At 44.6% G+C, this 26632-nt stretch overlaps 2 protein-coding genes across 6 annotated transcripts in view; one reads left to right on the forward strand and one right to left on the reverse strand.

Moving 5' to 3' along the window:
- Positions 1–9809, reverse strand: part of Ikbkg (inhibitor of nuclear factor kappa B kinase subunit gamma) — a 39580-nt gene extending 29771 nt beyond the window's left edge. For 3 of the 5 annotated variants that reach the window (XM_013355003.2, XM_026777793.1, XM_026777794.1), the window contains exons 1-3: positions 9687–9809; positions 3222–3423; positions 2056–2267 (exon numbers count right to left, since the gene is read on the reverse strand). In XM_013355003.2, the coding sequence (XP_013210457.1) occupies positions 2056–2267; positions 3222–3408 (399 nt within the window). In that variant the 5' untranslated portion in view covers positions 3409–3423; positions 9687–9809. Of the gene's footprint in view, positions 1–2055; positions 2268–3221; positions 3424–9372; positions 9490–9686 lie in introns of those variants that run through there. The other 2 variants (XM_026777792.1, XM_026777795.1) reach the window with 2 other exon arrangements.
- Positions 9810–10243: 434 nt separating this feature from the next.
- Positions 10244–26632, forward strand: part of G6pd (glucose-6-phosphate dehydrogenase) — a 21883-nt gene continuing 5494 nt past the window's right edge. The window contains exons 1-6 of the mRNA XM_013354998.2: positions 10244–10696; positions 11295–11421; positions 23781–23818; positions 23921–24029; positions 24687–24904; positions 26538–26630. Coding sequence (XP_013210452.1) covers positions 11302–11421; positions 23781–23818; positions 23921–24029; positions 24687–24904; positions 26538–26630 — 578 coding nt within the window. The 5' untranslated portion in view covers positions 10244–10696; positions 11295–11301. The remainder of the gene's footprint in view (positions 10697–11294; positions 11422–23780; positions 23819–23920; positions 24030–24686; positions 24905–26537; positions 26631–26632) is intronic.

The raw sequence follows: 26632 nt of genomic DNA on the forward strand, positions 1-26632 counted from the left end.
AGCCAACACTACATAGGCTGGAAGGCTAATAAGTACTACCAGTCATGACTCCTTCCTCTATCCCTCTCAAAGTCCATGTATTTCCTATGGCCCTAAACCTCAAAAACCTGAAGGCCACTCCTTTGAAATGAAATCATCAGAAAGGATAGGACTCAGACTCCCAGTCTCATGGTATAGTAAAATCCTACATTTGACTGTACAAGACGGTAAATACACTGAACTCATTACATTGACACTAATTCCTTTTGTCATTCACTTGAGCTCCTTCTCCTGCCCAAATCCTTCATTTTCTTTCTACCTCTATTCTTTGTCTTATTTTTTGAAGTACTGGAAACTGAATTCCAGGCCTTACACATGCAAGTACATGTACTGAACCACACTCTGGTCCCTATTCTTATTTTAAAATTCCCGGTCATTAGGTAAAGAGATGACTTAGTGGTTAAGAAGAGTACTTGCTGCTTTTTAGAAGATCAGAATTTAGTTCCTAGCACCATGACCATCTAGTAGCTTACAGCTACCTGGAATTCCAATTCAAGGGGATTTGACACTCCCTTCTGACCTCCAAGGGGCATCTGCACACATTACATACACAGACAGACAAAAACATCCAAACACATTAATAAAAATAAATCTTAAAAGAAGATAAAATACCCAGTCACCTCTGCAGATCACCCACCAGAGCTCAGCTAGCCCTTTCCCTCTCACTGACATCAGTTTCCGAAAAAAAAAAAAAAACCTGTTTCCATGACTTTAACAACTGTCTACCTTTATGTTTCACATTGGTATCCTTATTAAAAAAGAGGAGGGTTTTGAGACAGCTCATCACGTCTCAGCAGGTAAAGATGCCTGCCATGAAGCCTGACAACCTGCATTCAATCCCTGGGACATATATGGTAGAAAGAAAACTGATTCCTGCAAGTTGTCCTCTGACCTACATGTGCACAACATGAGATATACATGTCCACATGTGTGAGTGCTTGCACAGACACACACACTACACAAAATAAAATGTAATAAAAAATTTAAGTGAGAAAGAAAAGACCATGTGAAAAGAGAGCTGGGGTGCACCAAGGGCTGCCAACACTGATAATACACTTGGAGAAGTACCTGGAATAGCCCTTGTGAGGAACCTACCCATATCTCCATCCTAGACCTCTAACCTCCAAAACTGGGGACAGTCTGTTACCAAAGTCCCAAGTATGTGGTACCTTGCTGCTGTCTCCCTAGATAGAAACCAAATGCTTTGACCAGGCACTCCCAGCAGCACTGTGAACTTAGCCCTATATTATATAAACCTGACTCTGGCAGGTCTTCCCTAACCTTTCTTCCAGGATTACCCCTGCCAGATGACATAATCCCTGCTCAACTACTGTCACTGGGGTCCTGAAATCTGCTGATCCAAGTGGCCCCAAAATACCCTGTCATCCCACACTAAGCACACCATCCTTTGGGGACAATGCAATACAAGGGCCAACTTAAAGGCCTGGAACCATATACTTCTCCAAAGGCTCCTGAGGATCATCTCTGAGCCCCCTGGGAAATCCTGCCTGATGAGAGTGCCTTGGTTTAACAAGGGTCTAGGCTGTCTGGGCTGATGGCAGGGTATAAGTGAGGGCCTTAGAAACATGGTATGGTGCCAGCTGGACTTCAGGGTGGCTAGGACCTAAGCAAGCTGGGTCAGGTACCCAAGCACTCCATGCCTTCATAAGTGAGCCCAATATAAACCCAAGACATAGGCATGCTTCCTGCGTGACATTGCTCCATGTACACTGTCCCCACCGCTCACAGCAAAAGTGCTCCCTGAGAAGCTCACATCTGTCCTCTCCTGGCTCCTGCCCTACATGCCTTGTACCTTGGATAATTTAAATGTGGACCCTTTCATGTAATAAACTAACAATGAGTGTGATGGCTTCTCTTGGTTCTCAAAGTGCCCCTACCAATCAAACCAGAAGAGGTCCTGGGGGGACTCCCAACAACATGCCTCCTATGAGAATATGCATGTTATTAGTCTTCAAACACAAGTGAGGCAAAAGGGCCTGCCCACCCACCAGTTACCTGCTGGCATTTCTTCAGGTGCTCCAAATCCTTTAAGGCCTGTTCCCTCTGTCTGTGCAGGTCAAGCTTCTCCATGCTTAGTCTCTCTACCAGCTTCCTGGCTTCCTGGAATTTGCACATGAGGAACTCCTTCTCCTCCCGCTGGCTGACCTGGAAATGCAGCAGCTCCTCACAGCATTCTCTTAGCATCTGATTGCTCTGCCGGATGGCATCTGGGGACAGGGAAGACAGCAAAGGAGATGTGGGTTCTGACAGCCAGGCACTCCCGTAATACTACGTGGCCTTTCTCAAAGAAGTCAAATCAATTCCACTGATGATATGATCCCAAGTGTCTGCAATGCATTACTAAACACATCATCTTCACTTGAAGGGATACATCAAATGCAGCTTTCTTTTTAAGTACTTCATTTATATTCTGGTCAGTTGGAGGTAACCCTACCCTGGAGCACTCAGTTCTGGTCTCCCAGGCCTGCATCTCTGTCTTCAAGATCAGGGGATGCTAAACATACCTACAGACTTGGGGAGGTAGGGAGACAGTCCCCAAGACAAATCTCACTGTGTAGCTTCTGGCTACAGCCTGGGAGTTCAGAAGGTGCAGACAGAACAAGTTAGTAATATCTGAGTTTCATCATCTTCAGCTGCATATTCAATAACAGTTAACAACCACCTTGCAAAAATGAGGGTGGCATGAGAAAGGACAGGCTGCCTGTGCGGGAGACACACTCAAAGACCTCTTATCACCAGAGCTGACCATGCCCTTCCAAGAGCAGGCCACACTACATCTTAGGACAAAACTCTCTCTCTCCCAAGGAAAACCATATTCTCTCCCACCTTAAAGCTTGCTGTGTCCTGAGAAAGATCAAACCTACTCCCACTGATCCATACAGCCCACTTTTTCCCCCTACCCACTATGGCTTCTCAGCTTGTCCTCTTCCCCCTTTCCCGTCTCCTTCCCCCTTCCTGGTGCTGGCCCTGAACCACATTATTTCACAGAGAACCCCACCTGAAACCAAGCAGGAAGATGGCTAAGATGGCTGGTTCTTAAGCAAATCATGGCCTCATAGCCTACCAATAATGAGGTGCAGGTGAAAATAAGTTTTGTCCTTAGTGTGCCAGGCCACTCCTGACTATTTTACTCCATGCCTCCCTCACACTGCAACCTTCACCTCGGAGCTCTTGGTTCTCTTCCAGGCAGCGCTGGAGGGTCTCAGGAGTACCCTGCTCTGAAGGCAGATGTAACATTGCTGGCTTTCCCAGAGAAGATTCTTCACCCTGCATGTCCTGGTCCCCTGCTGGGCCACCACTGGGCTGCACCATCTCACTCAACTGATTCTTCCAGAGGTGCCTGCTCATCCAACAAAACAGTATCTAGAAAAAGACAGTAGGAGTGCATGACACAGAGCAGAATTCTGTCAACCTATACAGAAGCCCTAGACTTTAATTCACAGCAAAAGGCTGGACATTTTATCTGGTGGAACCAGGTACAATATAAAAGTGGAATCTGCTGTCACTAAGACAAAAAGGCAACCCACTGACTGGGAGAAGATCTTCACCAACCCCGCAACTGACAAAGGTCTGATCTCCAAAATATATAAAGAACTCAAGAAACTAGACAGTAAAACGCTAATCAACCCAATTATAAAATGGGGCACTGAGCTGAACAGAGAATTCTCAACAGAAGAAGTTCAAATGGCCAAAAGACACCTAAGGTCATGCTCAACTTCCTTAGTGATCAGGGAAATGCAAATCAAGACAACTTTAAGATACCATCTTACACCTGTCAGAATGGCTAAAATGAAAAACACCAATGATAGCCTTTGCTGGAGAGGGTGTGGAGAAAGGGGTACACTCATCCATTGCTGGTGGGAATGCAAACTTGTGCAACCACTCTGGAAAGCAGTGTGGCGGTTCCTCAGGAAATTCGGGATCAACCTACCCCTGGACCCAGCAATACCACTCTTGGGAATATACCCAAGAGAGGCCCCAGCATACAACAAAAGTATATGCTCAACTATGTTCATAGCAGCATTGTTTGTAATAGCCAGAACCTGGAAACAACCTAGATGCCCTTCAATAGAAGAATGGATGAAGAAAGTATGGAATATATACATATTAGAGTACTACTCAACAGTAAAAAACAAGGACTTCTTGAAGTTTGCGTACAAATGGATGGAAATAGAAAACACTATCCTGAGTGAGGTAAGCCAGACCCAAAAAGAGGAACATGGGATGTACTCACTCATATTTGGTTTCTAGCCATAAATAAAGGACAGTGAGCTTATAATTCACAATCCTAGAGAAGCTAAATAAGAAGGTGAATCCAAAGACAAACATATAGGCATCCCCCTGAATATTAACCTTCATCAGGCGATGAAAGGAGACAGAGACAGAGACCCACATTGGAGCACCGGACAGAAATCTCAAGGTCCAAATCAGGAGCAGAAGGAGGGGGAGCACGAGCAAGGAACTCAGGACCGCGAGGGGTACAACCACACACTGAGACAATGGAGATGTTCTTTTGGGAATTCACCAAGGCCAGCTGGCCTGGGTCTGAAAAAGCATGGGATAAAACCGGACTCTCTGAACATAGCAGACAATGAGGACTACTGAGAACTCAAGAACAATGGCAATGGGTTTTTGATCCTACTGCACGTGCTGGCTTTGGGGGGGCCTGGGCAGTTTGGATGCTCAACTTACTAAACCTGGATGGAGGTGGGCGGTCCTTGGACTTCCCACAGGTCAGGGAACCCTGATGGCTCTTCAAGCTGATGAGGGAGAGGGACTTGATCGGGGGAGGGGGAGGGAAATGGGAGGTGGTGGCGGGGAGGAGGCAGAAATCCTCAATAAATAAATAAATTTAAAAAAAATAAAAAAAAGAAAACCTAAAAAAAAAGTGGAGTCTGGGTCTAAGATGTAGCAAATATTCCCATTCCAAAGGAAAGAGTTATTTGTGGAAGGAAAGGACAGTGTACTGGGAATCCTATCTCCTCCATATACCTTCAAGTAGAAGCAGAGAGTCCTGGCCCCTCACTTAATGTAGTAGAATGGTTCATATATCCATGTCCTAATCCCTGCAACTCAAACATGTCCTCTCACTGGAGCTGACCACACCCTTTCAAAAGCAGACCACACTCCATCTTCGGGGGGAAAAAACTTCTCTCCCAAAGGAAAACTATATCCCCTACCACCAAATGCTTGCTGTATCCCAAGAAAGATCAAACCTACTCCTACTGATTTCTACAGCTCACTTTTACCCCTACCCACCATGACTTAATAGCTTGTCCTCTTTCTCTACAAATGTGACTTTGCTTGGAAAAAAAAGGATCTTTACAGATGTGGTTAAATTAAGGATCAAGTCAAGAATGGTAGTGCATACCTTAAATCCCAGCACTTAGGAGACAGAGTCAGGCAAATCTCTCTAAGTTCAAGGCCAGCCTGATCTACATAGTAGTAAGAACCAGTCTCACAAAAATTAAGGCCCTCAAATTGAGATCATCATAAGTTACATGGCTGGGCCATCACCCCAATAACAAGTACCCTTCTGAAAGACAGATGAGACAAGACTGGAAATGTAGTTCAGTGGTAGCGCACTTACCTAGCATACACAAGGCCCTGGGTTCAATTCCCAGCTCCTCACATACACACAAAAGAGACAGAAGAGAGAAGGAAAACATACAGGGAGACAGGCACGGGAAGACAGAAGCTGAGACTAGACTGATTATAACCACAAACTAAGGAACAACTGAGCCACCAGCAGCACCAGCAGCTAAAAGACACAGGAAGGATGCTCTTGTACAATTTGCAGATAGAGTGTGGCTTTGTTGACCCTCTGGTTTTATTCTCCTGGCCTCCAGAACTGTGAGATATCAAATTTCTGTTGTTTTATGCTACCAGGCCTGTGGTCATTTCTTATAGGACTCACGGGAAACTCAAATACTCGGTAAGAGAGACTTCAGGAGATGATACTGTACATGTCTTCTGTGTGCTAAGAATTTTGAAAGTGGAACTTGGGTTGTCAGTGTGAGACATATGACCACTGATCTGTTTAGGTTGGCTTATAAGTAAAATGGAGGACATGCAGGGCAGAGTTTACCTAGAGACTTTCTAAATCCTGCCTGATTGACTATCAGGAAGAGTATAATCTCAATGCAAGCTTCCAGAAGTGGGCCTTCAGTAAGGGAGGACACCTGTAACACTTGAAGAATCTTGGCTATTTACACTAAAAGCATGTACTGGCTTTGGGGGAGCCTAGGCAGTTTGGATGCTCACCTTACTAAACCTGGATGGAGGTGGGCGGTCCTTGGACTTCCCACAGGTCAGGGAACCCTGATTGCTCTTCGAACTGACGAGGGAGAGGGACTTGATAGGGGGAGGGGGAGGGAAATGAGAGGCGGTGGCGGGGAGGAGGCAGAAATCCTTAATAAATAAATAAAATTAATAAAAGTGTTGATACCCATAGATCCATTTGCCTGAGCTCACCCAGCTGACCCTTCCCTCTTCTTCACCTTCTTTCTTCCTTCAGCTTCCAGAAAAGCCTCTTCTGGTGTCTCTCACTCCCTCAAAGGATGATCCTGCTGAAGCCCTTTCACTGAGTTCCCATTCCTTCATGTTGAGGTGCCTGGGGGCCTTTTTCCTAACTACAATCACCCCTGCAGCAATTCTAGCCAGTTTCATGGTTTTAACCCACATTTTAATGTTGATAATATCGCAAACAGTTCTCACTCCTGAATTCCAGACTCACATATCAAAATACTTGGATGTTTAGAAGTCTACTCAAGGGGCTAGAGAGATAGTTTAGCTGTTAGGAGTGCTCAATGCTCTTCCAGAGGAGACAAGTTTACTTCCCAGTACCCATGTTGGGCAGCTCATAACCATCTATAACTCAAGCACCAGGGATCTGGTCTCCTAGGCGTGCGCACATGCATAAACACACACACACAAAGAGGTAGTCTCAAAATTCATTTCTCAGGGCTAGAGGTATAGCTCAGCAATAAAGCACTTGCCAAACATTCACCAGATCCTAGATCCCAGCACTACCCAAAAAAGTGAGTCTTCCAAATCCACTTCTACCCACAACTTCCCTTACTATCAGCTGAAAACAAATCCATCCCCCAATTATCAGAACAAAAAGCTTGAGTATTTCTGTGGTTTTGTTTGCTTGTTTGTTCATTAGTTTCTCTGTTCCTTTTCTTCTCCCTCCCTCATCATAACAAATTCATGAAGAACCTCTATAAAACATTAAGTATTTTAAGTGTGATCATAGTATTGTAGTTATGTTTATTTAGAGTCCTTTCTGAAAGAGATGCATAATGAAATACTCACATGTCTGAAATTCACTGCATAATAAAAGGGAGATGCCTAAGGATATATCCAAAAGAAATGAAAACACAAGTCCATATATAAATGATCACAGCAGCAGCATTACTCAAAGCAGCCAGAGGGGAAACAATCCAAATGTCCATCAACTGATAAATAAGCAAAATCTAGCCTTTAATCCCAGCACTTGGGAGGCAGAGGCAGGCGGATCTCTGGGATTTCGAGGCCAGCCTGGTCTACAAGAGCTAGTTCAAGGAAGGAACCAAAATGCTACAGAGAAACCCTATCTCGAAAAACCAAAAAAAAAAAAAAAAACTAGTACAGCCACATGCCAAAACAATAACACATGCTCTAAAGAACTGCTAAGAGAAAGAAATGTTACCAAACGCTAAATACTGTATGTACTTCCACTCATAATAAATATCCAAAAATATGTAAATCCAGACAGAAAGTAGTTTAGTGGTTACTTAGATTAGGTGGATTGGGGTTTCTTAGGATTTCTTTTGGGGGTGATGACGATGTTCTGCAATTAGTGATGTTAGCACACTCCCATGAACCCACTAAAAAACACTGAATTATAGACCTTAAATGTGTGAATTGTAGCCAGGTGTGGTGGTATACTTCCCAGAACTTGGGAAGTAAAAGCAGGAGGGTTAGAACTCAAAAGAATGGGATCTTCATGAGACTCTATCTCAAAAAACTTTTGAATCATGGGCAAGTGAGATATCTCAGTGGATAAATGCCCTTGTTATGCAAGCCTAGAGATCTGAGAACACATATAAAGGTGGAAAGGAGAGAGTTGGCTCAACAACATTGTCCTCTGACCTCTACACATTCAGGCCACAGCACCTATGCTATCTCCCCCCATCCCCCCACCCACACAATAACAGTAAATGAATAGTTTTTTAAACGTAAATGGTGCAGCATGCAAATTATGTCTCAAGAAAGCTGTTACTGAAAATCATAATAGGTGGGGCAAGAGAGATGATGACTCAGTGGTTAAGAGTACTTGCTGTTGCTGTGGAGGACAGTTCCCAGCACCCACATGGTGGCTCATAAACATCTGTAAATCCAATCCAAGGGGACCTGACACCTTCTTCTGACCTCCTTTAGCACCAGACAATCATGTAGTACCCATACATACTCAGCAAGCATGAAGTACACATACATACTCACAGCCAACACACCCATACACATAAAATAACATCTTTTCTAAAGAAGAAAATAATCATGGTAAAGGGTGTGAATTAAAGTTAGCTATGAGTTGATAGAGAAAGCTAAAGAAATGTGTACATGAAACTTACTTTTATACATTTTTTTTTGATTTTTCGAGACAGGGTTTCTCCGTAGCTTTTGGTTCCTGTCCTGGAACTAGCTCTTGTAGACCAGGCTGGCCTCGAACTCACAGAGTTCGGTCTGCCTCTGCCTCTGCCTCCCAAGTGCTGGGATTAAAGGCATGTGCCACCACCGCCCGGCTACATTTTTAAAGTTTTCAATAATAAAAGGCTAACAGCACTATCATCTTCCTCATGGATGACTGCAATAATCTATTTACAAATCACAATGCTTTGCTTCTTCCCTTGCCCTTTACAATCAACTGACCCCACTGGTACCAGTTACCTCAAAGATAACTCAGACTACTTCTCCCTTCTACTAAGAACCCTATCAGAGTTCCCATTTCTCCCAGTGCAAAAAACAAAGTCTGCACAACAGCCTACAAGGCCCTATACTACCTATTTCCCCTTCTTTCCTTCCTCTCCACCAACTATTCCTCCCTGACTGCTTCTGCTACCGGTCCTTCCTTTTTTCTAAGAAATACTAAGACAACACATTCATTCTCAGATCAGATCAATGGTATGAGAACAGACCAATCAATTACTAATCATTTGCAAAGTGAGCAGAGGTGCATAAGATATTTAGCTGTCAAGATACACTTGAAAACTTTTTAAAGACTTCAAATGCACTCAAGTTTGATAAACAGCTTGGCCTAGTGGCGCACACCTATTACTCCGGCACTCGAAAAGGCTGAGGGAGGAGAATCTTGAGTTCGAGGTCTGCCTGGCCCACATCGCGAGACATTGTTTCAGAAAACTAAGTTTGATCAACAGAAAAATATCTCCGAAGCCTTTAGGCGACAGCTGCAGCAGAGGGAAGCTGGGTCGCGAATCAGCACTCCGGAACCAATGCTCTAAAAGCATGCGAAAGCATGCGACAGAACAAACTGGGCCCAAGGGGAGTGGGGTGGGGACTCAGGAGACTCGGAAGCTGCGGAACGGCCACGGAAGGAGCCCTGTCTTTGGAGAAGAGGACCGCACCTGTCAGCAAAGTCAGCCAGAAGTGAAGAGGGCGGGAACAGCGGGATCCGACCTCTCAGACTGAATCGGAGCTCCCAGAAAGTCGTAGTTTAAGCGGTCACCCTTCCTTTGTCGGCTGTGGAAACTCCCGCTTCCGGCTTCCGGTGTCGTAAGTGTGGGATCCGGAAGTAAAACACAGACTCGAAACCGTGGAGGTTAACTGTGGATGCGAAGCTAAAATAGTGCTGCATCTTGCTCCGAAGAGAAGCCTCAGAGCTCCAGCCTGCGTTGGCCATCCGAACAGCGAAACGCTCCTCACTGATAAACATCACCTCCACGCAAACTCTTTTTTTTTGAGACATGGTCTCTCTCCTAGCTGTCCAGGCTGGCCTCTGAACTCACAGCGATCTACCTGCCTCTGCTTCCCGAGTGCTTGGGATTAAAGGCGTGCACCACCACACCCACACTCGCCCCCACTCCCACTCCATTTTCAAGGCGTCGCATCCACACTGAAACATCTTAGTTTAAGTCTGGTCACTGGGCTCTCTATCACCGAGTCCCTACGGTGAAAAAAGCTTAGAAGAAGCTGCGAAACGAAGCCAAACCGATCACAAGGGGAGGCGTGGCTATGCTGCTAGCGGAAATGGGGTCATACTGGAGGGCGCAGGGACACGAGGGTCCACCGAAAAAACAGACCATACAGTGTGCCTGGGGTGGCGATGGGGACCCAGAAAAACTGTGCGGAGCTGCACCTATGCCAGCAAGGCATCGCTATCGCGGAGCAGGAGAAGCAAGGACTGCTAACAGGATAAGGCTTGCAAGGGCTGCGTGCGCATTTTACTTCTACTCCTCTCCCCTCCCTCACCGATGAAATAGTCGGAAGCTCCTCCCCTTCTGCCTCTCCTGAGGCGGGTCAGCTCAGCCAAAGCACCCGCCCTCCTGCGTTAAATGGGCCAGCGAAGGGCAGCCCCCGGAAACGAGCTGTGCACTCCAGAACTGTGAACCTGTTTGGCAGCATCAACTAAACGCAGGTAAAGGGGTGGTCTGATGGCACACCGGTGGAGGGATGTGCGCCGCGTGTCACTTTGATTCGCGCTATTTGTCATGCTTGGATATGGAAGAAAATCTACGAGATCTTAACCTATCCCTTTGTACCCCACACTTCCCCGCATTGGGCCCATTAGAACTAGACTTTTAGAAGAGAAGGGACTTTCCGGGATCACCTAGCTTGGCTAGAAGAGAGCTGGAGCTTAACTCCATCATCTGCACAAACAAGCTCAGTTCATTGTGGTGTTTCTGACAGAGTGCGATGGCCCCAGACACAGTGCGATGCCCTGGCCGGATTTTATCTCGCTTCCCAGAGTGGATGCACTAACTGAATTACATTAATGCTTATAGTGATTTCGTAATGTACATCCCCCAGAGAAGACAACATACGAGGGTATGGCTGAAGCCCAGAGGCGGCAGTTTCTGACTCTGCATGTGCAAACACACACAGCATTCCCAGTCAGTAGCTTCAGTCAGTAATCAGTCATTAGCCTGGTGAGAACCCATCGGACCCTTGGATAAGGTTAAATTGTCAATGCTCTTCTGTTCTCCTGCATTATCAATGAGCCTTTCTTCCACCAGAAACATCATGGCAGAGCAGGTGGCCCTGAGCCGGACCCAGGTGTGTGGGATCCTGAGGGAAGAGTTGTACCAGGGTGATGCTTTCCACCAAGCTGATACACACATATTTATCATCATGGGTGCATCGGTGAGTCTCCCCTTAGGCCTGGAGTCTGAAAAAAAAATCAAATGTGTACCTCAACTTTCCCAGCTGACTGCTAAGGGGCCACACAGGTTCTACTAGTTTGAACTTTATGGCATATATTCCCACCTGTGTGTCTTGATCATCACAGAAGTACCTGCTATACATCATGTACTTGTGTTTAATTTCTCACTTGCAAGGCGTTTCAGAAATCTATGCTCAGCAATTGAATGTGGACCAGACATCCATGTTATAAAGCATCCATCTAGCTGAACTTCTTCCTCCTGGATGGAAATTAGAGAATGCTCCTGAGGTGCAATTATATTTTTTTTCCAAATCTGACAAATGTTACAGTCAATTTCAGTGAAAGGATCTGAGGTCCTGCCTCTGCCTCTTTTCTCTCTACTGAATGAAGCTCCCTAGAGACAAACACCTCCTCTTTGCCACATCTTCCAAAACCTACTTCAGATTTCTGTTAATTCCACCTGGTTTCCAGTTGTCCAACTGGAACAACTACCATTGTGCTCTGTTAGGATAACCTGAAGAACAGAAGCCCAGTCAGAGGGGTGGTATTGATGGTACCCAGTGAGACTGGGACAGGTGGGGGCACCCTCTTATGTGCTATGTTGTGGGAGGGTATGTTCAGTGACCAGAGTTTGATGGCAAAGGTAAACTCAGTTGCTTGCTTTTTAACCCTGGAATCAGCTCACCCTCGTATGACCATCTTCACTATTAACTTATTGTGTAATCTTGAGCAAGAACTTCATCAGAACTGGTGTGTTCTTGAGAAGGTTCTTGAGAACTGGCTCAGCACCTTCCATGCTCTGGGCCCCTGAATGCTGGAGGAACTCTATGGTTCTTTGTTCATACACAGCATTACCACCCACTAAGGGCTAGGGCTGTAGCTCAATGGTAAAGTACTGACCTCTTATGCATGAGGCCCTAAGTTCAATTCCAGTACTACCAAAAAAAGGAAATCAGAACATGCCACCCCCTTTGCCAAACCTGTTCTTTGACAACCTGGTATTTCTGAGCAAAACTGGGAGTGGGAAAACTTAGAAAAGGAATGCAGAAGCAGAGGAGAAGGGCTCTGCTCCTGAAAGGGCAAGGGAGAGACACCCCAAGGCACTGTCTCCTGACTCCCTGTAACTCTCAAGACCCAAGAGAGGTACCCGGTCAGAACACACAGTACAGCAGTCCTACCCTCAGTCCTGGCTGCAACCTAGTCCTCTTAAAAGAGCAATATGTGCATGTATCAACCACAAACCTTAGTATATATGACTCTGTTAGGCCCTTCCATCTAAAGGGCCATCTGGAAGAGAAAGTAACTGAGGATGACTTCCCCTGCCCCACCCATGCTTTCATAAGCTTGCAGCAACAATAACCCAAACAGCAAAGATGGTTTCCAACTGCAGGACCTCAACTCTTAGACACCTCATTGATAGCTTGTTGTGTGACATGGAACAAATGTCTACGTTTCTCTGAGCCTTAGTAGTTTTCATCTAACAAACAAGGGCCAGCTTTATCCATGGCTGATTATGTGAGTTAAGTTGAGCAACTTCATTTCACTGCAATCAGTATGGTTCCCCTTTTACTCTCCTCTGCTCTGGGAGTGAGAACTAAGGCTTCCAGAGTAGAAATGGGAAGTGCTAGCTCCAGCAGAAAGAAGGGAGTGGGGAAGAAAGAGAGGTTTGCTGAAGAGCATCATTGTTTCTCTCTGTTCCTCTCAGAGGGCCTGAGACCGACAGACCCTGTGCTGTGACAGCCCCCAGAGTATTTCCTGCCTGATTCTGAATGCACGAGGCAGGCAAGGTGCTAGCTGATCTAGGAGACCTGCAAGTTCTCCATTCATTCAATGTAGCAATCAAGTGTCCCCTGCAATTCACAACAGCCTCAGTTCCTATCCTCCTTGTGGGGACACTGTATTTTAGAAACAAACAAACCAACAGGGTTTTAGGGAGCTGTATGGGGCAGAAGTCACAAATGGGCTCTTATGTACTAAGGCCTCTGCAATACACAGGTCCCAAGTTGAGGATAAGAGGGCAATTGTCCTCTAGGTTGGGAATAAGCTCAGTGTGATTTTGAGACTAAAAGGAATCCAGTGACTGGCAGGCCCAACCCTAGGACACTGGGACACACCAGGGCAAGTTGAGCCCAAGTAGCCGTCCTCTGCCCTTCTTTCTCCCCTTCCTTACCCAATCTTTACCCAAGTACCTAGCTTCCTGCCTAGGGGCATTCTTATGCTGCCTCATTGTAGCTACTCCTCTTTTCAAGACCCCACCCAAAAAAGAAAGGAAATAGAAATCCTTACCATCCCACTCCAGTAAACCCTGTCCTTATGGATCAGTAGGGGGAAGAAACTGAACCTAAAAGGGCATCTCCCCCAGCCAATAGGACCTTGGTGAGACTGGAAAGGAGTTCTTTCCCCTTGTGCAGAGAAAAGGAGTAGGCCTCGGGAGTCCACATGGACAGATGGGCTTACTACAGGGTTCATCTTTATACATCAGTTTCCCCACCTAGACCGTGTGACAGCCATAGACTGTGGGTAGTCAGGGTCCAACCTGCTGACAGGCCTGTGTGAGGTGTGACCTGGCATTCCAAGCCCATCCCTCTTCTTGAGTCATTTCAGATCTGACTTCTCCCTTGGGCTGGTAATATTCTTGCTGTGTCATGATGACCTTGGCATTCTCTCAAAAGCCTGGTGACTCATGGGGCCCCAGAGTATAGGAAGAAGGCCTTTTGTTAGATTTTTTTTTCCAGCCAAAACCTACCTCACATTTCCCCCTGTTTCATTCCAACGGCTGGAAGCCAGCTGATCTCCTTGGAGATTCAGCCCAGAATTCCACCTTGGGAAGCTGGGGGGGGTCCCTCATTCCCAACAACCCTTGCGTGTGATTTGGGTTTATAAAACAAGAGGTCAAACCTCAGCTGATCACAGGTCAGTTGGTACTCAGGTCTCTTTGCCCTTATCTGGCTGGAGATCTTAATCATGCTCTAATTATCCTAAGTCACCACACGTCCTAGGTGCCTCCTTCCCCTGCCATGATCCTTGGGCAATGTGAGGGGGTGGCAAAGATGAGAGACTTCCAGCTACCTCTCTAATTGCTCCCACTCCCACACATGGTAAGTTTAGATTTTAGTTCTTCTCATATCCCTTATTTAAGATGAGTTCAGTAAGAATCATGAAACCAGCAGGACAGGCAAGGTCACCCCCATCCCTGAGAAGAATGGCTGCTCCCCCCACCCCCCGCCGGCCCCACTGTCCTTAGTCCTACCTCACCTCCCTTGAGTGACTTGAAGCCAGGCAGGTTGCCGGTTGCAGAAACTGAGGTAAAACAAGGAGAGCAGGTTCTATGTCTGGTTAATCCCAAAAGGAACAAGAACAAACAGCTCTGGGTGTGGGGCAACTGTGACTCAGCAAACCTGTCCCTTACCACCAATACATTGGCTGGAGTCTGTCCTGATTCCTCCCAGTCTGTTGGGATTTGATCATGAGCAAACACTGCCTGCTAGGAGAGGTTTGCAGGCCAGGGTTCTCATTGTTTCTTTCAGTGTCTAGTTTCCAGCAAGTCAGCTCTTTCTGGAGTGTGTGAAGCCAAGACAAAGTCCTCTGAACATGAGCAGTAACCTACATCCCACTGATGGGAGATGCCAGAGGCAGGCATTGAGGGTACCCTAAGGAACCAAGAACCATCCTCAGGGGAGATCCTGGCCCAGAATGAGGCTTGTCTAAACTGACCTTTGTAGGACCTGTAAGAGCAGCCATCTGGCACAACAGGGTAAAAGCTTTGTCCAGCAAAGTGACTTAGGGGACAGTAAGTAGGACAATCAGGTGGCCAGGCTAGGTATCACATGAGGGAATGACAGATGAGGAGGCTCTAGAGCAGTAGGAGCCCAGCTGGCAACAAGTCTTAGACATTTTCCTAAAGAAAGTCATCGTAGAGCATAGGGCTAGAAGGTGGCCATTGGGCTCAGACTCCCAGAAGTTTATAGGAAAGATAGCAGGTATCATATGAACCCACTCCATAGTGCTCAGGACTTTAATCCTGAGCAGTTGGGAGATGTGGGCACTGAGTGGAGGGAATTGCTCCCTCAGGCCAACACAGGTTGCCAAAGTTTGGTAACCGCCCCCTGTGGAAGTTTTGGGAACCCAATAGAACCTGGAAATGACCTGCACACATTTGCTTCCATAGACCTGTCACTCAGCAAACCTCTAAAGACAAACATTTAAGCCACTGGAAATCCCTGAGTGCCTATAACCATTCTTATCCAGAATTGCAATTTCCTATAGAAATTAATTCATCAATGCAGCCCACATAGCTCAATCTCTTGTTTGTTAATACGTTACTGGGGAAATACCTCAAGGCTTCTTTCATGCTAAGCAAGTCTACCACTCAGCCTCAGCCTCCCCCACAAGCCTCTGCCCCCATTTTTTTTTTGAGACAGGGTTTCTCTGCGGCTTTGGAGCCTGTCCTGGAACTAGCTCTGTAGACCAGGCTGGTCTCGAACTCACAGAGATCCGCCTGCCTCTGCCTCCCGAGTGCTGGGATTAAAGGCGTGTGCCACCAACGCCCGGCTTGCCCCCATTTTTTAAAACAGGCTCACTGAGTTTCCCTGGCTGGACTTGAACTTGTTATTCTCCTGTCTCAGTTATTCTCCTCCCAAATACTGGGATTACAGGTATATACTACTATATCTGCCTCAGTCATTTTTGAAGTTTGTATCTAAAGTTGTATTACCTCTTTAATGTTTTGATTTTGTGTTATTTATTTTATGTATATGGGTATCTTGCCTGCATATATGTCTGCACAACTTGCATGCCTGGTGCAGTCAGGTCAAAAGAGGGCATGAGATCCCCTGAAACTGGAGTGACAGATGGTTGTGAGCCACCATATGGGTCCTGGAAATCAAACCAGGATCCTCTGAAAGAATAGCCAGTGCTTTTAACTACCAAGCCACCTCTCCAGCCCTACCTCTTCATTTTAAAAAGCTAGTCAGCATGGGCTATGTGATATACTAGTTCACTTGTGTTGGCAGGAACTTCTCCTATTGGTTATTGTACTAAAGGGGTCAGCAATTCACTTCACTTTCTGAAGGTCCCTGGTCCATGGAGCCCCGCATCTTTCCAGGTAACAGTGGGCCCAGGTAAGGAATATTGTTCTGGCTGTATTCTGCGATAGCTTGTTTAAACTTAGACCAACTCCATCTGAAAACTCATACCAAACATCTGGGAAATTAGTGCCAAGATACCTTGTTAGATAGAGTGGTGTTTTGAAATTTTAATTGGATATCCCTGTAATAAAAGTTTCAACAAATTAGTTTTGCATAAATATTCAGGTCCTTAACACTCAGAGTTGCTTTTTCTGTAGAGTGAGTTGGGATACAGATGGGACCAGTGCATCACTCCTGGTGCCAGTTACTCACCTCTCCAAATGTAGTAGCAGTACCCTGTGCAGTGTGGGTTTGCACCCATCCCATGTTCCTAATTATAGGGTTTGAGATGAAAGGGCAGATGCCCTACTCTATTCTTCAAGAGCTTGGTAGCCATTTCAGCCCCTCCTTTTTATACCTTGTTTGGCAGGGTGTAAAATGAAAGCATATTGGGCTGTTTATGATAGGAGATTGAACTGGGTGTGCATGTTGACTTAGAGAGGAACATGGGGTCTTAAATAGGTCATCTTTTTTTTTTTGGTTTTTTCGAGACAGGGTTTCTCTGTGGCTTTGGAGCCTGTCCTGGAACTAGCTCTGTAGACCAGGCTGGTCTCGAACTCACAGAGATCCGCCTGCCTCTGCCTCCCGAGTGCTGGGATTAAAGGCGTGCGCCACCATCGCCCGGCTAATAAGTCATCTTTTAATACAATTGGATCATTTTCTCTGTAAACCCACACATGTATTCTATTGAACTTATTTCTAGGTTCTTTATAATATTAACTTCTGTAATGGTATTGTTTTAAATTGCTTATTGTGACAACTGATTAATGTTAGTAAATAAAAGTAGTTAACTCATATCTATTAAAATTTATAGTGGTTTTTTGTGGGGTGCTGTTTGGTTTGTTAGTTTTGCAGTGCTAGGGATCAAACCCACTACCTCATGCTTGCTAAATACTTTACCACTGAACTCTATTTTTACCCCAAGATGATTATAATCTTTATTAAAAATATACATCAAAAAGAACACAGACCTTAAGGGTGCAGCTGGGCAACATTTCACAAACTTGGCACACCCTTGTAAATTTCTCCCACATTAAGAAATAGGCTGGAAAGATAACTCATTGGTTAAGTGTATTTGCTAGTTTTGCTCAAACCCAAGTTTGGTTCCTAGCACCCACAACAGGCAGTTAACAACTCCCTATAACTCCCAGTCCAGGAGATCCTGTGCCCTCTTCTGCCTTCTATAAGTGCCTGTACTAATGTGCACATGCCACCACACATACACAGAATTAAAAATAAAATAATTATTTAAATTAAAAAACAAACAGAATTATCATCTGAAGTCCTACCACTTAGGAGGCTGAAGCAGGAGATTCACTTCAGAGAAGACTAGCCTGAGCAACATAGCAAAGCTCTTGCTTAAAACAATATAAAATATATGGTGGTATACTCCTGTAACTCTAGAGAGGTGGAAGCAGGAGGACTAGGAGTTCAAGGCCAGCCTTGGCTACATAATGAGTTTCGGCTAGCCTAGGATACATGAAACCCATTCTCAACAACAGTCAATTTTAAGTAAATAAAGCCAGGTGTACTGGTACTCACCTGTAATCACAGCTCTTAGAAGACTAAGACAAAAGGATTGCTTTGTGTTTAAGGCCAGTCTGGGCCACTTTGCAAGACCCAAATTAAGATTACATAGCCAGATCCTGTTTCAAAACCTTCAGTAAAAATCTGTACCTAAGAAGTCTCCCAAATTCCCCACTTTGTAGTCATTGCTTCCCAGGAGTAATATCAAACCTCCTCTCTACCTTTTGCTCAATTTTTACCCTCTTTTCTGAGTACACATTATAATGCATAAATGGTAGCTGTGCTGGTAATGGCCTAATCTAGAACATTTCTGTCTCCCCACACAATTCTTGGGTACCCTTGCTAGCTAGTTTTTTTTTTCTAGATTCTGTGGTCTAGCATAAAGTATTTGAGATTTGCCAACACTGTTTGGAATGGTAGCTCATTCCTGAGTAGCTGAATACAGATATACAGTTTTTCTATCTGTGTGCTGGTTGATTTGAGCATCTCTGGACTCCGTTGTTGTTGTTGTTGTTGTTGTTGTTGTTGTTGTTGTTGTTGTTGTTGTTGTTGTTTGAGATAGGGTTTCTCTGTGTAACACTGGCTGTACTGGAACTCACTCTGTAGACCAGGCTGGCCTCAAACTCACAGAGATTCACCTGCCTCTGTCTCACGAGTACTGGGATTAAAGGTGTGTGCCACCACCACCCGGGTCCAGGCTATTTTAAATTAAAGTTGCCATGACCATTCTTGCACAGATCTTTGGGTGGCTGGCTGCCTGCTTTTTTCTCTAGGGTAACATTTAGTAGAGTAATGGTGGGTCATAAGATAGGTGTAGGTCATAAGATAGGCTGCCAGAATGTTTTAGCTTGAACTATTGCACATTTCTACCCACAGTCTGTGAGTTCCATACCAACAGTTTGATTTTGCAGGGGAGGGAGTTCTGTTTGACACAGGGGTCCCATGTAGCTCAGGTTTGCCTGGAACTATGTTGCCCGGGCTAGCCTTTTACTCATGAAGTTCCTCCTGGCTCTTGTAAGTATGTACCAACGTATCCAACTATTATCAACTACAATCATTCTAATGAGTATGAAGTGGTGTCTTATTCAATTTGTATTTTCTGTCACCTGATGATCTGAACACTTTCCATGTATTATTTAATGGCCATTCATTTTCTTTCTGGTGAAATATCTGGCCAAACCCTTTACCCATTTTAGCTAGATTGTTTTATAGTGTGTCATAGGAGCTATTTAGATATTCTGAATACAGATAAGTTTATTAAATACTATCTCTAAGGCTGCATCTTATCTTTTTGGTGGTAGGAATTATACTCAGGGCCCTGCACATGCTAAACACATGCCCTACCACTGAGGCTGTAATGCCAGGCTTGCCTACCTATTTCTCTTTCTTCCTTCTTTTCTTTGTTTTATAATACTGGAGACTGAACCTAGAGTTTCACACATGCCTTTCATATTTTCATCACTCTCCTCTCATCTCTCCCTTCTCTCTGTGCAAACCTTGAATGCAAGTATCTAAGGATAACTCTGAAGTCCTTCTCCTCCTCCTACCTCCACTTCTAGAGTACTATGATTACAGGCTCCAGTACAGTGCTGGCTTATGATTATTACTTTATATCCTAAGAAATAACTACCTACTCCTATCACTTTTTTTAATCTAGCAACTTGGCCAAACCCTCATTAGCTCTAATAATTACACTGTAGGTTGATTTAAGGTATTTTTAAATAAATAGCTATCATTTATAATGACAGATTTTTGTCTTTTTTCCAAACCTTATGCCATTTTCATTTTCTTGTCTTATGATACTAGCAAGGGCTTCTAGTTAGAGACTAACTAAGGAAGCAATATCAGGCATTTAGATTCTTCCTTACAGACACCCAGATAATCATATATACAGAAAGATTTAACTGAGGAAGGGAGACCTACCATGAATGTTCATGGCGCACTCTATTGGTTGGTATCCCTGACTGAACAAAAGGAAAACAAGGGAAAGTGAGCTGAGTATCCAAATTCATCTCTTTGCTTCTTGACTATTGACACAAAGTACTTCACACCCCTATCACCATGTCTTCCCTGACATGACGGACTGGACCCTCAAACTGTGAGCCTGAATGAACTAACTCTTCATCCCTCTAGTTACTTTCTGTCAGGTATTTTGTCACAGCAACAAGAAAAGTAACCAATACCCCATCATGTATGGTGTTCTTACGGTGTTTGATAGATGTCCAAAATCAGATTAAAGCGATCCCCTTCCCTCTTTGATAAAAATATTTTTTAAATAGAATTTTTTCTAGACCCCTTTATCTGCATTTGTTGAACTTAACAGAGTTGCTATAGTTAAATCATTACACAGAAATAGGTGAAGATTTCTCCAAAGGCCTAATTGTGCAGACCTCAAATCCCAGCTACTCAGAACTCTGGGACAGCATTCAAATCCAACATGGACTACAGAGTAACTTCCAGGCCAACCTGAGTAAGTTATTGAGACCTTGTCTCAAGAAATATTTTAGGCAGGCATGGTGGTACATGCCTTTACTCCCTGGAGGTAGAGGCAAGTAAATTTCTGTGAAATTGAGGCCAGCCTGTTCTACATAGCAAGGTCAACCAGGGCTAAGCAGTACAATCCTATCTCAAAAAAAATAAATAAATAAAGATCTGGGACTATCCTAGTTAGAGTTACTATTGCTGTGATAAACCTCCATGAACAAAAGAAAGCTGGGGAGGAATGGGTTTATTTACACTTCCATATCATAGTCCATCACTGAAGGAAGTCAGGACAGGAACTCAAACAGGATAGAAACCTGGAGGCAGGAACTGATGCAGAGGCTATGGAGGGGTGCTGCTTACTGGCTTGCTCCGCCTAATCTCTTATAGGATCCAGAACCACTAGCCCAGAGGTGGCCTACCCACATGGGCTGGGCCCTTTAAATCAATCACAAAGAAAATGTCCCACAGGCTTATCTATAGACTGATCTTATGGAAGCATGTTCTCAATTAAGGCTCCCTGCTCCCTCTTTTCTAATGACTCTAGCTTGTGTCAAGTTGACATAAAAACTAGCCAAGATAGAGACTATAGCTCAGTAGTTGAGTACTTGTCTAGCATGATTGAGTCCCTGAGTTTAATCACCAGCACTACAAACACACACATGAATACACAATGACTTTTTACAATTTTTCATTTAATTTCTCTCAGGGGGGGGGGGCTTTTTGTTTGTTTGCTTTGGTTTGGGGATGGGGTTGTTTGGTTGTTTGTTTGTGTGAAACAGTTTCTCTGTATAATAGCTCTGGCTATCCTGGAACTCACTCTGTAGATCAGGCTGGCCTCAAACTCAAATATCTGCTTGGCTAGCTGGCATTGAGCTTCAAGAATCTGCTGTCCCCACCCCTCAGCTCTAGGGTCACAGATGGTGCACTTCCCTGCCCAGCTTTTCACATGGGTTCTGGGGATCCAGACTTACTTGGGTCCTGGTCTACATAGTGAGTTCCAGGACAACCAGGGCTATGTAGAGAGACCTTGTTTCCAAAAAAAAAAAAAAAAAAAAAAGCAATCAATAAGTAGAAAGGCTTTTGCATCTGCCTTTGTCATCAAGTAGTAGAACTAAGGTTCTCAACTTAGCTTTAGGAATACTCCCCTTTTCTTTTGTCCTCAGGGGAAATTTGCTTCAGACTCAAATTCTCACTTCCTTGATTTTGATAGAAGCCACTGGCAATGCTATCCAGGTCAGGGGTTGTCTTTGTAGTCATTGCCTTTGCTCCATTATATGGTAGGTTGAATTTTTTCCAGACATTTCTCCCTCTTGCTGAGCATGGTGGCACATGTTTGTAATCCCAGTACAAAGAAGGCTAAAACAAGAGGACTGTCTGGAGTTTGAGGCTAGCCAGGACTACATACTAAATTTAAGACCAATAGGACAGGGCAAGGTGACACCTATCTTTAATCCCAGCACTGGGAGATTTCTGAATCCAAGGCCAGCCTGGTCTACAAAATTCGCCCCAGAATAGCCAGGGCTACACAAAGAAACCCTGATTTGGGGGAAGAACAACCTGGGTTACATGGCAAAACCCTGTCTCAAAAAATAATAATAAAGCTGGGCAGTGGTGACACACATCTTAATCCCAGCACTTAGGGGACAGAGGCAGGTGGATTTCTGTGAGTTTAAGGTCAGCCTGGTCTATACAGTGAGTTCCAGGACAGACTGGGTTGTTACACAGAGAAACCCTGTCTCGAAAAACCAAAATTAATAATAATAATAACAATAACAATAATTCTCTATCATTCTAAATTGTAAGGTTTTGGTTGGTTTTGTTGTGGTGGTTTGGTTTGGATTTTTGTTGGTTGTGTTGTTGTTTTGATTTTTGTCTTTTGAGACAGGGATAGGGTCTTACGGTATATACCTCAGGCTAACTTTGAAGTCCTGATCCTCCTGTTCCAACCACACAAGTACCAGGATTACAGACCTATGCCACCAAGCCCAGTTTTTTTTTGTTTGTTTGTTTTATGTTTGTTGTTGTTTGATTTGGTGCTTGGGGAAGTTGGTTTTACTTTGGTTTGGTTTTTAATAGTTCTTAATTTATTCTTTGAGAATTTCATACATGTATATAAAATATTTAAAGTATATCCACCCTCCATTCTCCCTCTAACTCCTTCTAGACTCCCTTCCCCCTCACCCTCCCAACTTTTCTTTTTTTATAACCCACTAAATGCAATTAGTGCTTCATCATCCACTCTTTAAGCAACCAGAAGCCACACCCATGAAGAAAAATTAAACTCCCCAGCAACCATGAGCTGCCAGTAGATCCTAACCTAGGGGTAGGAGCTTATGAACCCTCCCCGCCACACACACACTCACACACTCCACATTGGCATGTTGACTGGCTTGATCTTGTACAAATATTGTACAAGCAACCACAGCTGCTGTGACTTCTTCATGTGTGCCACAACCATGTCATATTCAGAAGACAGCAATTCACAGCTCTCCTCCCCATCCTCTAGCACTCTTTTATTAGTTTTCTATTCTATTTCAGCTTGTTTGTTTGTTTTTTAGTTCAGAGATAGAAATGAGAATCTGCACCTTCTCCAAAATCACTGAGCATCATCCCTGGTCCAATTTTTTTATTGTATTTTTTTCATTTCTTCCTTATAAATGTTTTATTGTTTTAAAATTCTGATTTTGAGGAGAACTTTTGGAACAATTTCTCCCTATATGTTGGAAAGTTGTATACCATCAAATCTGGCCCCTGCATCATCAAGCCCGGCTTGCTGTTATTTTTCTAACTTCATTAATTGAATGCCCATCTAATTACTTTGTAGCCTCTTTTATGCTAATGTGACATCTGTTATATCTCACAGGTTTTATTTTTGTTGAATGTGCTGCCTTTATCATCCTTAAGTTCTAATTAACTCAATGTCTGGGTTTTCATTTTGAACCCGGCAGACTCATCTATCTATTCACCTGTATTGCTACAATGCTGGGGCAGGCTTGACTCTATGAGTTCCTCTGATGATATATGGGGGTATAGTAGATCTATTTGTAGCTGAGTGGTAACCCTAAATGAGGACCCAGATCACCAGTGGTAGGGAATGACCAAGGTCATGTCAGCTCTTTCTGACCACGTTTCCTCTACTGCAGGGTGACCTGGCCAAGAAGAAGATCTATCCCACCATCTGGTAGGTATATATCTACACTACGCCCCAGAAAAACCTCTACTAGGGACAGGCCTTGGCCTTCCCTACCCAGCCTGAAAACAGTCTTATTGTACGTACCCTCAGGTGGCTGTTCCGGGATGGCCTTCTACCCGAAGACACCTTCATTGTGGGCTATGCCCGCTCCCGTCTCACAGTGGATGACATCCGCAAGCAGAGTGAGCCCTTCTTTAAAGTGAGTGACATTGGAGTATACCAGAGCCTAACCCACAGCAAGACTAGCTCAAGGCAGCCCATGAGGAGACATGTCCCATTCCCATCATAAGCAAAATTTCCTTTCCCACTTTTCACTTCACTGACTGAGAAACAGGGCCACCCAGAACACTCAAGATCTGTTTCCCAGCTCCACTATGACCCAGCCTCTCTGGTTCTATCCTGCTGTCCTCTGGTGCCACATTGGGTCAGGCCAGCAGCTGGTAAATGAGCCATGTTAGCATTTTCTCAGCACTTATGGTTTGCTGTTGATAATTTTGAAGAGACATCCTTCCAACATTCTTTTCTCTCAGGTCATAGTTTCCTGAAATCAGATTTCAGTTCTAGGCATGAGGAAGGACCCTGAGGATATGTAAACTATACTAGTGATTTGCACCACCAGCATACAGTAGTATTCCTGCTGTATGCCTCAACTTCTTCCCCATGGGTGTACAAAGTTAGCAAGATGGATGAAGGAAACTCTTGTACTTGTGGAGTCAGGACAGTTGACTCAAGGGAAACCCAACTTAGCTGTGGAGTAAGAGATTGTAGAAAAATGAGATGCTTCACTCCTTTAGGGCAGAACAAGTGTAGACTCTGAGAGAAGCAGAGCTGACATTTGTCTGTCTATCTCTCCCAGGCCACCCCGGAGGAAAAACCCAAGCTGGAGGAGTTCTTTTCCCGTAACTCCTATGTGGCTGGCCAGTATGATGATCCAGCCTCCTACAAGCACCTCAATAGCCATATGAATGCCCTGCCCCAGGGGATGCAGGCCAACCGCCTATTCTACCTAGCCTTGCCCCCCACAGTCTATGAAGCTGTCACCAAGAACATTCAAGAGACCTGCATGAGTCAGACGTAAGGCCTATCTTTCTCTCCTTGTTTCTGTCTGTTTGGTTTTGCTTCTGCTACTCAGGTCAAGCCAGTCTAAGCAAGCTGAAAAGCTGAATGCCTCCTGTTTGTTGTCTAGATGGATTAGCATTCCAAAAAAAGGAACAAGCTATAAGTACTGGATTTTTCTAACAGCCTTTTATTACCACATGTTCTTAACTGAGCAGCTTCTAGCAACAGTTCCCACCATGACCACTAGATGACAGTGTTGCTCCACAGAACAGCTACTATGCGGCGTTTCTCCCCACCGCGTGCGTGCGTGCGTGCGTGCGTGCGTGCGTGCGTGCGTGCGTGCATGCGTGTTTCAGAATCCCCAGCAGACTACTGCAGACTAAATACAGTCTTTCTCTTGCTCCTGATTTTGAATTTAGAAAACTTTAGTACTCTGTTATGAGCTGCAAAGAAAAGAACGTGTTCTTTTAAAATCAATGAAAATCTGGGCAAGGTGACTCACACATTATAATCCCAGCACTGTGGAGACTTAGGCAAGAGGAGGAGTACTTGTAGTTCAAGACTAATCTGAAATTCAGAGTGAAACTGTCTCAAAGAACAACACAAAAATTTAAGGAAGGTATACTACTGGTATTACTGGTACACACTTGTAATCCCAGTAGTCAGGATACAGGAGGATCACTATGTAGTCAAGGCCAGCATGAACTACATAGTGAACTTAAAGTTAGCCTAGTCTTTATAGTAAGAGCCTGTCTCAAAAAGAAAAAAAAGTTACTTTAAAAAACAAAACCAATAGAAATCAGTTGCACTGAGCCATGACTATAGTCCCAGGTACTCAAGGGATGATACAGGACTACCCAAGAGTTTCAAGCCAACCTGAGTAACATTGCATGACTTCATCTCAAGAATATAAAACCAGTGTCTAGAAAGAGACTCAGTGGTTAAGAGCACTGATTTCTCTTTCAGAGATCTTGAGTTCAATTCCCAGCAGCCACGTGGTAGCTCACATCTGTTATATAAGATCTGATGCCCTCTTCTGGCGTGCAGATGTACATGAAGACAGAGTACTTGTATACAGTAAATAAATAAGTAAATAAATAAATAAGACCAATGAGGGCAGCCAGACATAATGGCACATGCCTGTGATCCCAGCTCTTAGGAAATGGAGGCAGGAGAATCAGGAGTCTAAGGTCATCCTTGACTTCATAGCCAGTTCTAGGCTAGCCTTAGATACATGAGATCCTATCTCAAACTAATTAAAGTAAAACTAGTAAGGAAGCTGTGTCCTTGATGTCCTATCTACCTACTTTTCTGTTGGCTGCTGGGCTACTTCTGATCCCCTGAGGATCTAACATAGGGAAAGAGTGGAAACAAAGCCACCCAAGAATGTGCCAGTCATGCTACACTAGCACCAAGGTGGGCAAAACCCAGAAACTGATCCAGTCCTCAGCATGTTGGCAGGAAGGCTTCTAAGACACTGTCAGTGCAGGGTAAGAATCAGTAGCAGTCAGCAGAGCTTCCCTGGGTCACCTGAGAATACAATGTGGATGAAAGCCCTGCTCCCTGGGGTAAGGGTCAGAGTGACATGGCCCTGGGCTTATTCCTGGAGAAAGGTTTGGGAAATAACATGACTGGGGGCTCCCGGCAGAGGCTGGAACCGCATCATAGTGGAGAAGCCCTTCGGGAGAGACCTGCAGAGCTCCAACCAGCTGTCGAACCACATCTCCTCTCTGTTCCGTGAGG

Source organism: Microtus ochrogaster, unplaced genomic scaffold (genome assembly GCF_000317375.1).
Source record: "Microtus ochrogaster isolate Prairie Vole_2 unplaced genomic scaffold, MicOch1.0 UNK85, whole genome shotgun sequence".
NCBI classification, from domain to species: domain Eukaryota; kingdom Metazoa; phylum Chordata; class Mammalia; order Rodentia; family Cricetidae; genus Microtus; species Microtus ochrogaster.